Source organism: Rhea americana, unplaced genomic scaffold, assembly GCF_003343005.1.
Source record: "Rhea americana isolate MKP2758 unplaced genomic scaffold, rheAme1 scaffold_139, whole genome shotgun sequence".
Classification (NCBI taxonomy): domain Eukaryota; kingdom Metazoa; phylum Chordata; class Aves; order Rheiformes; family Rheidae; genus Rhea; species Rhea americana.
The window spans coordinates 398,639-410,816 of record NW_028185472.1 but is presented as its reverse complement, the minus strand read 5'-3'; the positions used below and the strand labels follow the sequence as shown (position 1 = coordinate 410,816).

General features: G+C 59.8%; 1 protein-coding gene across 1 annotated transcript in view; it reads right to left on the bottom strand.

Annotated features, from left to right (window-relative positions):
* Nucleotides 1-3,104: 3,104 nt before the first annotated feature.
* B4GALNT4 (beta-1,4-N-acetyl-galactosaminyltransferase 4) overlaps nt 3,105-12,178 on the bottom strand; it is a 33,749-nt gene continuing 24,675 nt past the window's right edge. Inside the window, exons 10-20 of the mRNA XM_085298424.1 lie at nt 10,329-10,472; nt 9,900-10,009; nt 9,368-9,468; nt 8,821-8,903; nt 6,749-8,030; nt 6,273-6,580; nt 5,671-5,824; nt 5,164-5,236; nt 4,904-5,057; nt 4,383-4,509; nt 3,105-4,068 (exon numbers count right to left, since the gene is read on the bottom strand). Coding sequence (XP_085154550.1) covers nt 3,954-4,068; nt 4,383-4,509; nt 4,904-5,057; nt 5,164-5,236; nt 5,671-5,824; nt 6,273-6,580; nt 6,749-8,030; nt 8,821-8,903; nt 9,368-9,468; nt 9,900-10,009; nt 10,329-10,472 — 2,651 coding nt within the window. The 3' untranslated portion in view covers nt 3,105-3,953. The remainder of the gene's footprint in view (nt 4,069-4,382; nt 4,510-4,903; nt 5,058-5,163; nt 5,237-5,670; nt 5,825-6,272; nt 6,581-6,748; nt 8,031-8,820; nt 8,904-9,367; nt 9,469-9,899; nt 10,010-10,328; nt 10,473-12,178) is intronic.

The window sequence follows — 12,178 nt, the reverse complement described above, 5'->3', positions numbered from 1 at the left end:
GGCGCCGCGGAGCAGCCCGACCCCACGGGGATCACTGCGGCGCCGCGGCGGGGGCGGACACGCACCCAGCTCTGTCCCAGGCTGCGCGGCCTCGGCAGCGGCCTGAGCGCACCGGCGGCCGCCTCCCCGCAGCCACTCGCAGCCGCACTCGCCGTGGACCTTGCACCCGCAGCAGCTTCCTGGCGCTGGCAGCTACAGCCCCGCCAGGCGCCTCTCTCCGACTCCATTTCCCCAGGTGCAGGAGAAGCTGAGCTGACCCCAYGGGGCTGGGGTAGTCCGGTCTAATTAGACTCACTAATTTAAGGCCTCCGGGATGCTGCAGCGGGGCCCCGCACCGGGGAGTGGAGGCTGCTGGGCGGTCGGAGGCGAGCGCCTGGCGCGCGGAGGGGTCGGACCCGCAAGCCGTCCCCTCCAGCRAGGACCTGCTTGGGGCTCGGCTCCCGGCCCGCTGCCCCGGTCGAGCAGGGAACACGCTTTTCCAGTCGGCCCGGCCCCGGKGTGCAGGTAACCCAGCTCGGCCAGCCCGGGGAGCCCTCCCACCGCAGCGCCCCGCTCGCTCGCTTGCGGACTGGAGGGCTCTGCCGAGCTAGGAAAACCTCCTGGCGCCTGCAACGCCCTCCGCGGACCCCAGCTCCAGCCCTGCCGCGAGGCCAGCCTTGCGGCCAGCGCTGGGAGAGCTCTGGTGTGTAACAGCTCGCYGAGCCTCTCAGTGCCGGGGAGAAACGGGAGGAGCTTGCAAGGCAGGACAGGTTCAGACACAAAACTGTCTGCGCCCGGCTCGGGGGAAGGCAGCTTGCACGTAGGCTGGAGCACTGGATTGAAGGGGGACGGCTGCTGAGYGTGGCAGCAGTCCCAGCCTCACTGCTGGTGGCCCTGCGCTTGGGCTGGGGCATTTTGATCCATAGAAAAAATGAAAACGGACACGAAAAACCACCCTGGCTGCTTCCCGAGGGCATCCGGACACAGCCAGGGCAACGCGGGCTGCTACAGCGCCCCTCCAGCGAGACCCTGGCTCCAGGGCGCATGTGGTCCTCTCCTCCCTGAGTCCCCATCGCCGGGGGGCCCCTGGCTGCCTGGAGCAGGGAGCGGCTGACACGCTGCCCGGCCACGGCACCCGTGTGCCCAGAGCCACCTCARCCCTCGTAGAGTGGGGAAACCGAGGCACGAGGCAGCCAGGGAGGAGGGATCTCTCGGCTGAGGTCACCCCACGACGGGACCCTCCGCGAGGCAGGGACCTACCTTGCTCGGCGGTCCCGAGGGGCTGTCGCCCTGCAGCATGCTGCCGACGAGCGCCGCGCCGCCGGCTCGGCGAGGCCCCCCGTGCAGGGCGGGCGGCCGCCCCGCCGCGGCTCAGGCGTGGGGCGCAGGCCCGCCCCGGCAGCTCACCCAACCGGTCGCTGCAGCAGCGGTTTGCATGTGCGCTCCAAGCGCCGTCGCGCTCGAGCCAACTGCGCTTTCGGGGGCTGGCGTGGCAGGGCATGCGGCAACAACGGCCACGCTGTGAAACACCCTGGTGCAGCCTCGGGGCAAAGCCGCAACACAGAGCTCAAAGGTGCCCAGTTGTCCATGGCCTCGCTTTTGGCTCTGGGCTCCCCCCCACCCCGGGAGGCAGGAGGTACCGAGTGGCAGCGCTTTGGGGGCCGCTGGGGCGGGAGGGGCTGCTGCCTGGCTCCCCGTGGTTTCGGCAGCCTCGCTCGAGCACGTTGGCACGCGTGGGATCGAGCAGGAGGCCTTTGAAGCCACGTAAACCAGGAGGGAGCGCTTGAAACGTGCCAAACCAGTTTGGGGGAAGTGCTCCTGCTGTGGGGTGCCTGGTGCTCACTGCAGGGCCGGGGGTCCCAGGCAGGACTCTGCGGAGACTCCTGCGCCTGGCGCCCGGGGTCAGCTGGTGCTCTTGCACCCAGCACTGCCGTCACAACTGTCCCGTTCTCAGCCTGGGGGACCGCCTGACRTCGGCCTTCCCACCTCCACCACCCGCCCTGCGGGGCCGAGGCGTGAACAAGCCTGAACACCTTTGCCAGCAAGTCCTCCAGGGCAGGGCGAGCCGCCCGGCAACTGCCAGTCGAAGCTGGGGTTCCTCCTCCGGGGCTGGGAGAGACGTGCCTGCTCCCAGCTGATTGCTCTGGGGGCCTCTGCCCTGTGAGCTTGCTGTGGTGCTCAGCAGGCCACCAACCTGCTGGAAACGTGGTGCCTAGGGAAAGGAGGCTTAGGGGAGCACAGTGCCTGCCTCCAGGACAGCCCACGGGCCAATTCCCAGCAGACTGGGCAAAGGTGTACTTCAGCATTTAAAAAGTGCTGGAAAAACAGGTGGCTGGGCAAGGAAAAGCACCCGCACGTGCTGGCACAGAGAGAAAAAGCCGCTGCTGCCTGCTGCCCAGCCTCAGCGCCAGCTGCCAGCCCCCAGCAGCAAAGCCCCACAGCATCCAGTCCGGGGGAAGGAGGCAAGGGCTCGTGCCGGTCTGCGGTAAAAAGCYCCACTCCGCAGCTCCATACTTCAATGAAAAGCAGGACACCAAGTGTCCTGCCAGCCCCACAACCTCTGGCACCCATCCCACGAGAAAGGAGGCCTGGTGGCAGACACTCAGACCTCTGCCGCTCTCCAGCCAGGGCGGAAGGTGGCAGACTGGGGACAAAAAATGCAGCAGAGCGCAAAGGGCTCSTGGCAACGCGAGACGAAAGAGGAAGCAGGTTTGCAGGCGCACAAGAGCCCCTGCATGCAGCTGGGAACATCCACATGCRAGAGGAAGGGCAGGCCAATGGCTCGGGCTGGCGCGAACACACGTGCCCTGAGCACGCGCACCGAAGGGCGGAGGCTCCCCACCCTCCCTGCAAGCCCAGGCGTGCGGTTGGGCATCCAAGTGAGGTTGCTTCCTTCCTCACCTTTGCATAGGGTGCAAAAAGAGCAAAGGGAGCCCCTGCAACACCACCGCTCCGTAGTACCAAAGAGAGCACAGCCTCGTCCACAACCACTCTGGGCAACATCTCAGCCCTACGGGGGGATGCTGCTCCCCTCCCTGACATTACCTGCTTCCTCTCCGCTCTTTCCTAAGGTGAGTCAGGTCTCTGCAGGGCATGTCAAGCCATGAGGGTGATGGGGAAAGAAATCCCAGCCAAGACATTGATTTTATTTTTTAAGAATAAAAATAAAAAACAAAAAACAAAAAAACAAAAAAATGGACAGAACTTCCTGAAAACAGCTTCCTACCTCATAATTTCACAGAAATTAGCTTGGAAACATCATTCGCTTCTCCCCACTCCCAGACCTGCTTCACGCTCTACGCTTTCCCATTCCAACCCCATGCCCAGGCAATGCCGGATAGAGCCAGAAGGGGTGTGGAGGGTTGGTGAGGGGCTCTGCGCAGCTGCAACAGCGGGTCCCTGTGTCCACAGCACACGGCAGAGCTGAAGGCCTGTGGATGTCACAGCCCTGTGGCTCCCTGGGAGCAGGGGAGGTGAGTGGAGGACCTGGAGGAGAAGGGGGCTTGTAGCCCCATGCCCTCTCAAGGAAATCTGCCCTAGCAGCCAGCCCCTGAAAGGTCTGCCCTTCGGCCCAGCATGGGGACGAGGTGCTGGGTGCCAGCCCCCGAGCTCCTGCACYGAGGGGCAGCCTGGGGGCTTTCCCGCTCCTGACAGCAGACCTCCTCTTGCCCCAGTGCTACTGAGTTAATAAATTCATTTCTGACTAAGAAATTAGACCCTTAAGAAAAAATCATGACCCGCTTTCACCCTCCCACCACCCTCTTCCCCTCTCCCCCTCCCACAAAGTAACCGTGGTTCATTTAGAGAGATCTCGGCTGCGGGCAACGTTTGCTCCAGCATCTAGAGACTTGCTATGACTGCACGCGGAGGGCAGCAAGGCAGCCGGCCCCAGGCGCTGGCTCTGTCCTGTCGGAGGCTCTCCTGTCTCCCCGCCGCAGGCACCAGCCTCGCAGCCACTGGCTGGACTCAAGGCTCTAGTCTTTGAGGGCTTTCTTACTGCGGGCATTCCACATGCCGCGTTTGGAGTGGTAGTAATGGTAAAAGTTCCTGAGACGTAAGCGCTCCACCTCCAGCCCGCTCTGAAGGACCCTGTGGTAGGACAGGATGGAGTGAGGAAAACTCAGAGAAAGAAGGGGAGGGATGCAGGTGCAGCTTCGAGGCCTCCTAAAATGACTTTGCCCCCCTCTCACATCCTAGGGAGTCCCAGTCTGCCCTCTGACAAGTTCCAATTGATGTCAAGAGGGAAGAGCTTTGCTAGTGTTCAAAGACTGGGAAACACTGTGTGGAAAGGCTCTCTGTGGTGCACATGCAAATCTGCTTTGTGGCCAGCCCTGAACTGCCCTGCTGCACCTGTGGGTGGGGAGCTGCCGGGCTCCCAGCATCCCCCCCCTCCCCAGCCTCACCTGTCCAGGAGCTCCCAGTCCTCCCCGCCCCAACGGTCTCTGAACTCCTCCGTGTTCATCCCTCCAACCCGGTCAAAGTCCGACTTATAGATGCCGAAGAGGCCAAAGCCGTTCACCTCCCAGTAGCCTGGGGGAAGGAGAGGCAAGAGTGTCAAGGCAGCGATCTGGCACAGGGCTGCAGCACCCCTGYTGTCACCCCTGGATCTCGCTGCTGCTGAGGTCTCGCCTGGAAAGCCACAGTCATGGGAACACCCCATCCCAACCACCGCTTTACACCACGGACCTGTCCTCATCAGTCACACAGCCACCTCCTGCTGGGGCTCATAGGTGATGGTCCAGTTTCAGGGGCCTTGCACCCAGCAGACCACAGCATCCTTAGGTTCAAACTCTATCTTGGAAGAGGAAAACAAATCTGCCCCTGTGCGTATCTGCAGAGAGCAGCCTCAGTGTTTCAACTCTCCCCGGGCAGGTGGGGGGATATCTTCTGACTCAAGGGTGGCAGAGGACAGYGGGTGGCTTACCATTGGGCTCTCGTGGGGAGCTGCCACAGCTCAACCTCATGACTATGGGTGCGTAGGCCAGCTTCCCCTCCACGCAGTGCTTCCGGATGCTGTCCAGGATATTGGGGGGGAAATGGATGTGCAGGTCACACAGGAACACAATGCTGTGTCCGTCCTGAAAGAGGGGACGGACACATGCAGGAGGCATCGCAAGCTGGCTCAACTYACCACAAAGGGAAAAACTCCACAAAAAGGAGAGCTGTTTCCTCTCCCCATCTCACCTCTATGGTGTCCACGCCAGCCTGCAGCCCAGCCGAGCGCTCAAAGTTCCCTGTGCGCCGCAGGTACTGGTAGCTGGGGAGAAAGAGCAGGGTGGTTAGTGCTGGCATTGGTGACTCACACAGCCAAGGGGAGAGAGACTAGAAATGAGGAGAGCAGATCTGCCTGGGAAGGGAGATGGACACCTGGCTGACAGCAGCTCGGAGCCAGCTAACAGCACAGGCAGCCCCTGCAAAGGCAGAAGAGGCGCATGCATCCCAGCTCTGCCCATGCTCCTCTGCATCAGGGCCAAGCACATTGAAACCCCAGCAAAGGAGGAGGAGGAGAGGGGCATCAGAGTGGAAAGACTGGGCCTGGAAAGGAGTAGGCAGGTTGTGCTAGCYCCGAGATGGCCTGTGCTGCCAGCGAGGAGCTGTGGAGCTCCCTGCCACACCCCCTTGGACAGCTAGGAGGGCCAGGAGTGGGCCAGGAGCAGAGCAGGGCCCAGAGAACTCCCTGGGGGGCATTACCGGGGCAGTTGGGCCTCCTGCAGGGATTTCTGTACATCCATGTCATCGCTGTCAAAGTCCACAAGGATGACGTTGAAGTTGGCATCCTTCGTAGCCTGGTAGAGGCTGGCCATGTCTGAGATGAACTGCTGGACCCAGCGTGCCTGGTTCTTCACTGCCGGACACAAACGCCTCTCAGGTCTTGGCTTTGCTGCTAGGAGGGGGCTAAGAGCTCTCCCCTTCCCCTGCCCCACCAGCACCCCTTCTCATGAGGCCAGATAACCTCAGCATTTCTAGTGACCTGGCCTCTGGAACCAGCCCGACCTGAGACGTTTCCCTCCTCCACTTGACTGCTGCCCCAAGCCCTGGGAAAGATGCCCCGTTCTGCCGTGGCCACAGGGGTGTCCCAAGGCATTTCAGCCTACCAGCGAGTAGAGGCTGTGGCCTGTGAGCAACGGGACACGAGGCCTTCCAAGGTGGCAGAGCCCACAGGCCATGCACACCCCACTGTTGGCAGCCTCTCRGCCCAGCCTAGAGTACGCAAGGGCCAGAGGTTGCCTTCCTCTTGCCAGAGGACACTGGGGGCAGCGGGAGCCACAGAGATGCATCCCGCTCTCACGTACCGGGGACCACAAAGTGCACCATGACATCCTGCTTCCAGCTGAGATGCAGGGGCCGGCATAGGACGGGCTTCCCGTAGAGGACGCTCCAYGTGCTCAGCTGGGGCTCGGTCGTGGCTGGGGCTTGCCCCTCGGGGTTGGCCTCGGTGCTGTCGTCCTGCTTGCCCTGGTGCAAGAGGACATAGACATATTCGGAGAGTCGCACCGTCCGCTGGCCCCGCTCTGCCAGCTCCAGCTCCAGCAGGTAGCGGTTCCCCCGGGCTGTGTCCCGGCGTTTCTCYACGTTGACAATCCGTAGGAGGGTGTAGATGCTGCAGGAAAAGGGACCCACCATCACCACGAGCTCTCCTTCCTCACACGGCCCCACAGTGTGGTCTTGTTCCCCTCACACAGGMGGTTGGCCTGAACTCACCCCACTCGCTCATTTCCCCAGCCCCAAGTGGGGTAAAAACATGACCTCCCACCCGCTTCCTTCCTACCCGCCGTTCTTCTCGTTGAGCTTCTCCATGTACTGTGCCACCACGTCRACGACCTCGCTCTCACTCAGCTGCAGGTTGCCTGACACATTGCAGCGCAGGTCGTTCCAGTCGGAGCGCAGGAGCTCAAAGTCCACTGAGCTGACACTGAACGTTCTCTGCCAGTTGATGGAGTCCTCCAACCAGCTCTGCTGCAGCTCTGCATTTTCGTAGCTGTAGTCTGACACCTCTTCCTCCTCCTCCTCTTCCTCCTGGCCCTTTCCTGGGCCCTCTCCTTCCTCCTGTTGGGATGCTGTCATTTCCGACATCTTCAGAAAGGATGTCATCCTCGTCCCATCCAACAGGGCTGCCTCTGAGGAGTTGTAATTGGCAGTGGCCGCTGTCCTGCCTGGGCTGGTTGTAGTGTCTTCACGAGTCTCCCTACTGAAAAGCCCGTCAGCTCCCGGGGCAAGGAGGCTGGGCAGTGCCAGTCGCTCACCCCTCGGCTCTTCCTGCTTGTACAGCCGCTCCCATCGTCTGCCTCCCAGCCTGGCACTCTTCCGCTTGGCAGTGCCTCTCTCCTTGGAGATGTTGCTCAGGAGCCAGGGAACCCGGCGGCCAGGGATGGTGCGGAGCTTGCTGGAGGGTATGGGATGCCTCTGAGGGGTCCTGGAGYGAAGATGCACTTTCCTCAGGGGTTTTGGGTAAAGGAAGATGCTGGGGAAGGCAGGTTCCTGAGCTGAAGCCTTGCGCTTCCCCGGCTGCAGCCTGGTCACATACACCTTCTCCTGGGGTTTCCTGGGCTTTCTGTCCTGCTTGGGCACCGCCAGCTTGCTGGGGGCTGGTGCTTTGACTCTGCCACCAAAGATAGGAATAGAGATGCGGGGCTGGAGGCCCAGGGCACCTGTACGCTTCGAGGATGACAACAGCCCCAAGTCATCTTCATCACCCTCACCCGGATTCTGGGGCAACCACCTGAGCATCCGCCTGGGGAGCTGCTCCTGTGCAGGGCTCATACCCTTGTAGCCAGGAAGGCCCGCAGGAATGGTCACTGTGGGGGTGGCACTGGCCTGGCGAGGTGTGCTCATTCTTCCCAGCTSTGCAGAGGGGCTCGCCTCATCCTGGGCCTGGCCCTGCTTGTGGTGAAAGCTGTAGTAGTCCAGGTCGTCTCCGTAATCCCTAGTAGCTGGCAAGATTTCTTTCCTTTTGGCTCCAGGTACCAGCTGGAGGCTCTTCTCCTTAGTTGCAGGTTGTGGGTCTGTGGGCTCAGGGCTGTCCACTCCGTCCTCCTCTTCCTCTAAGAAATCTAGGAAGCAAAGCTAGAGATGGATCCTTCAGGGATCCCAGCTGCTCAGCAAAGACACCTTTTCAGCACGCTGGCCCAGGACAAGCAGGCAAAGCCTGCCTATGCATCCCCAGGGAGACTGACCTGCCAACTGCCCCTTGGCAACAGAGACTCAAAGCTGGTAGGATCTGCCTGCTACCCACCAGTTGCTGGGATGACTGCTAGAGGCTCTATTAAACTCCTCCAACCTTGGCTACACCTTGGCATTACTCCTGTTTCATCTGTGAACAAATCTAGCCTGCCTGGGAGATGGCTTTGCCAAGCTGCAAACCAACAGTAGAGGCAGGCTCTTAACTCCCTGGCTGCTGCTGGTCTCTACAGGTCCTCCATCCACACGGGGATCTCTGCACTCTGCCCCAGGTCATTGTATCCTGCCCCCAGGTCATCGTATCCTGCTGCCACCAYTTGGAGAGACCAGGGCCAACACTGCACCCAGCCACTCTGTTAATAACAGTATCCTGCACTGCTGGGAGGCTGAGCCAAGTGGTAAGCGTGACTGTCAAGCCATCCCTGAGCCTGCAAGTCTGCATGGAGGCAAGCTGCTCCATGCCGCCCTGCGATCCCCGAGGCAGAGCCCAGAGCCACCAGCCACCCCTCTACATGCTGCACTCCAGCCTTAACGCATCCTCGCACACCATATCTCTGAGCAGATGGGCTGGCAGGCGAGGACGCTGGGACCTCCACCCCCTGCCAAGCTGCTGAGAGATGCCCAAAAGCTGTCAGCTCCTGCCAGCAGGCAGGCGTGACTCACTGTCTGGGTTGAGGAAGAGAAACGCTCGCTGGCGTGGATCCTCCTCCTCTTCATCCATCTTCATGTACTTATAGAAACCGAACCTGAGTGACAGAAGCAAGAGATGAACTCCCAGAGATAAGGGAGGGGTGTACTCACAAACACACATGCTCGCAAACACACAGGCCTGTGTTGCCATGCATGGACACACATGCAAGGCTCCAAGTGTCTACCCAGGGGAACACCCAACACACTCGGGCCCAGCTTGGCTCTGCCAGCTCTGATGTGCTGCGAACACAGTTGGGATTTCCAAATCCAACCCAGGAGCACTGCCAGCCCTCGAGCTGCTGCCTGCCCCAAATCCTGAGCATGAGCCAGCCTCGAGGCATCCCTTCACTGGGGGATGGCGTTTGGGATCACGAGGTTGAGGACACATTCCTTCACAGCTGATTTTCTGGGATGCTCAGAGCAAAGGGCTTTGAGTGGCCTGCTGACAGCAGCCCTTTACCAGGGGCTGGACCCTCCCCCTCCATGTACCACCACCAAACATCGGCCCCCCAGCACTTACTTCTCCAGGTAGAGGGGAGACTCCCGGTAGAAGCACTTGTTCTCCGTCTCCATGTGAGTGAGGCGAGTGAAGTCATTGGGGTACACGAACGAGAGGTAGACCTAGGTGCCAGGCGACCACAACACCAGTCACCCGAGCACAGAGCGGCAGCACTGAGCAGCCAGGCTCACTCCAAGGAAAAGCAGGGCTGAGGCCACCAGTACAGCCCCCCAAAAGCAAGGTCCCCCAGCCCCTCTGTCCGACACTGGCTAGGTCCATCCCAGTATCAGAGACACACTGAGGGAGCTTTTGACATGCATCCCTTTGGGTCAAGGTGGGGAAATTCAGCCCGACCCTCCAGTGAGGGACATCTTCCCCTAGGTGTTAACACTTCTGCAAAATCAGGTCCTGCAAAATCAGGGGAGCAGAGCCCTGGGGAAATGGTAGGCGATGGCAAAGGCAGGCGGTACAGGGCGGCAGTGGTGGGGTGAGATGCATCTTAGGGGGAAGTGCAACCCCGTTTCCCCCCTGGGCATCGCGAGGGGACACTTACAAATTGCAGGCCCTGGTAGCGGGCGATGGGGAAGTCTTTCACCACGTAGGTGGGGCTGTAGGCACAGGGCACCAGCACATTTTCCACTCGGGAAGCCTCTATCGCCGGGGCTAAGGAGAGGCAGCCATGGCTCAGCCCCAACCCTGCACGCAGACCTCCAAACCGATAGCCCCACTTGAGTTTGATTTTATAGCTCAAACCATCCCAAATTGCCTCCATGGCCAACCTAGAGAGAAGCTTGTCCACAGCATCCCTCAGCTGTCCCTGCACTGTGGGTTAGGCCAGCACAACTAGTTTGTTTAACCCAGCAATGGACAGAGGGTAGGAGGGACACTGTATCAGCCATGTCCTGCCTTTTTCCTCCCCCAGAGAGCCATGGAGTAGTACAGGGGCCCAATCTCAGCCTGAGGATGTTCCAGCCCCACTTACTGAGAAAGAAAGTGTCCCTGGGATCAGACTTCAGCATGTCAGCCCCATGCTCATCTTGCTGTGCCTCCCAGAGGTAGCTACCACTGTGGCTGGCCAGGGACTGCGGGATGTGCTCCACGTGGTTCATCTTCAGGGATGATTCGTCTGTGGGACGTGAGGACAGGGGTTGAACCCATGGGGCTCCTGTCTCAGGGTGCTATCACCTTCACCTGCCTCCTGCCAGAGCATCACATGGCCCAATGCCCATCCAACGGCATGAGTCCCACATCCTGCTGTGCCCCCATTGCCCAAAGTACACAGAGGCTCATCCTGGAGCCAGGGCTTTCGCTGGCAGCATCCAAGCCCTGGGCCAAGTCAGCCCAGGGAAGGCATCCTAGCTGCCCTGGCAAACTTGGAGCATCCTCCAATGCAGCACTTCCAAACCTCTTCACACCTTCAAGATGGGGAAGGGGCAGTCCTGGCCTGTCTCATGGCTGTCACACCCCAGCTCTCAGGAGCATAAGCAGAGCTGGTGAGACCGCACAAGGACAAATCCAGTTCTGTCAGCCCTCTCACATGCTTGAAGATGCTGTGACTAATCAACCTAGTAATTACTGCCATCAACTAATGACAGTGACACAGAAAGGATACAACTGATCTCAGCTGGGCAGCCCCAGCTCTGATTACAGCATTGTTCACACAAAGGGTGGAAACATTTGGAAACTTTACCTCCCAAGGACTCATCCRTTAAGCTTTGAATATTCTTCCTCTTAAGAGGTGCAGGTAAATACAAGAGCTTGTTTCCTCCCGTTCTATTCAAGGAGTGGGGTAGCATCTTGTCCTCCCTTAATAACCARCACCCAGAGTGCTCTCCTTGTTAACAGCCTAACTGAGGCAGGGCTCCCTGCACCTCCACTTCCCAGCAAGGCTGAAACAACAGCAGGGAGGTCACCTTGCTTTGGTCAGCTTGACCTTGCTCAAAGTTGTCTGCCCCAAGCATCCAGCAGCACCTGCTCCCTTTCCAGGAAGGTTTCACAGCCCTGAGTGATGCAGAGCTGTAGGGAAACAAGCAGGTCCTGGTTGGAGTGGGACCACTTCCTAAGTCCAAAATGCTTCTGCTTGTGCAGAACAGCAGCAGAGAATTCCCGGATGCTGGAGCATGGGGAGAAGGGGGACACCCAGCTCAGAGGCAATCACCTCCATGTCCTGGAGACAGGCTTCCCACAAACTTCACTTCTCCCCAGGATGCTGCTGGCATCCAAGCGAGCTGGGAAGCAGGAAAAAGATGGCACTGATGGAGAGCAGACAGAGGGAAATGTATCTGTGCCTCATTCATCTCTCAGGCACCTGCATCAATACCTCAGACCTTGCACATCAGCCTCCATCCCTCTTCTGCCCATTGATCCCTGCATGTTGCATATCCCCAGCTGCCTCATTGACACCTTGCAGGGCATGTTTAATGACCAATTCTCAAGCGTATTGAGCATSGGGGCAGCATTCATCTATCAAACGTTTTCTTGCTGTCGGGCCAGGAAAGGGGCAGGAAGCAGAAGATCTATAGATTTAATTAAACCCCGCACCATTCATCCCCACTTATATGACAGCTCCTCATAACTCAGGGCTGGGGCAARGAGCCAAGGAGCTTGTTGAGGAGCAGCTCCATAGTCTCATTAGCAGGGAGGAGGCTGGAGCGAGCTGCATTTCCATGCATTGCCTCCGCATACCAGTCCTGGGAAGGTCACAGCGCACYGCCAGCATCACCCCTACCCACTGCAGCCTGCTGCCTCATTCCTGACGCACAGCAGAAACACTGGCTAGTTCCAGATGCTGAGATCGGCYCATTTTTCCCCAGGGGTTTGGTTTCCTTCCCA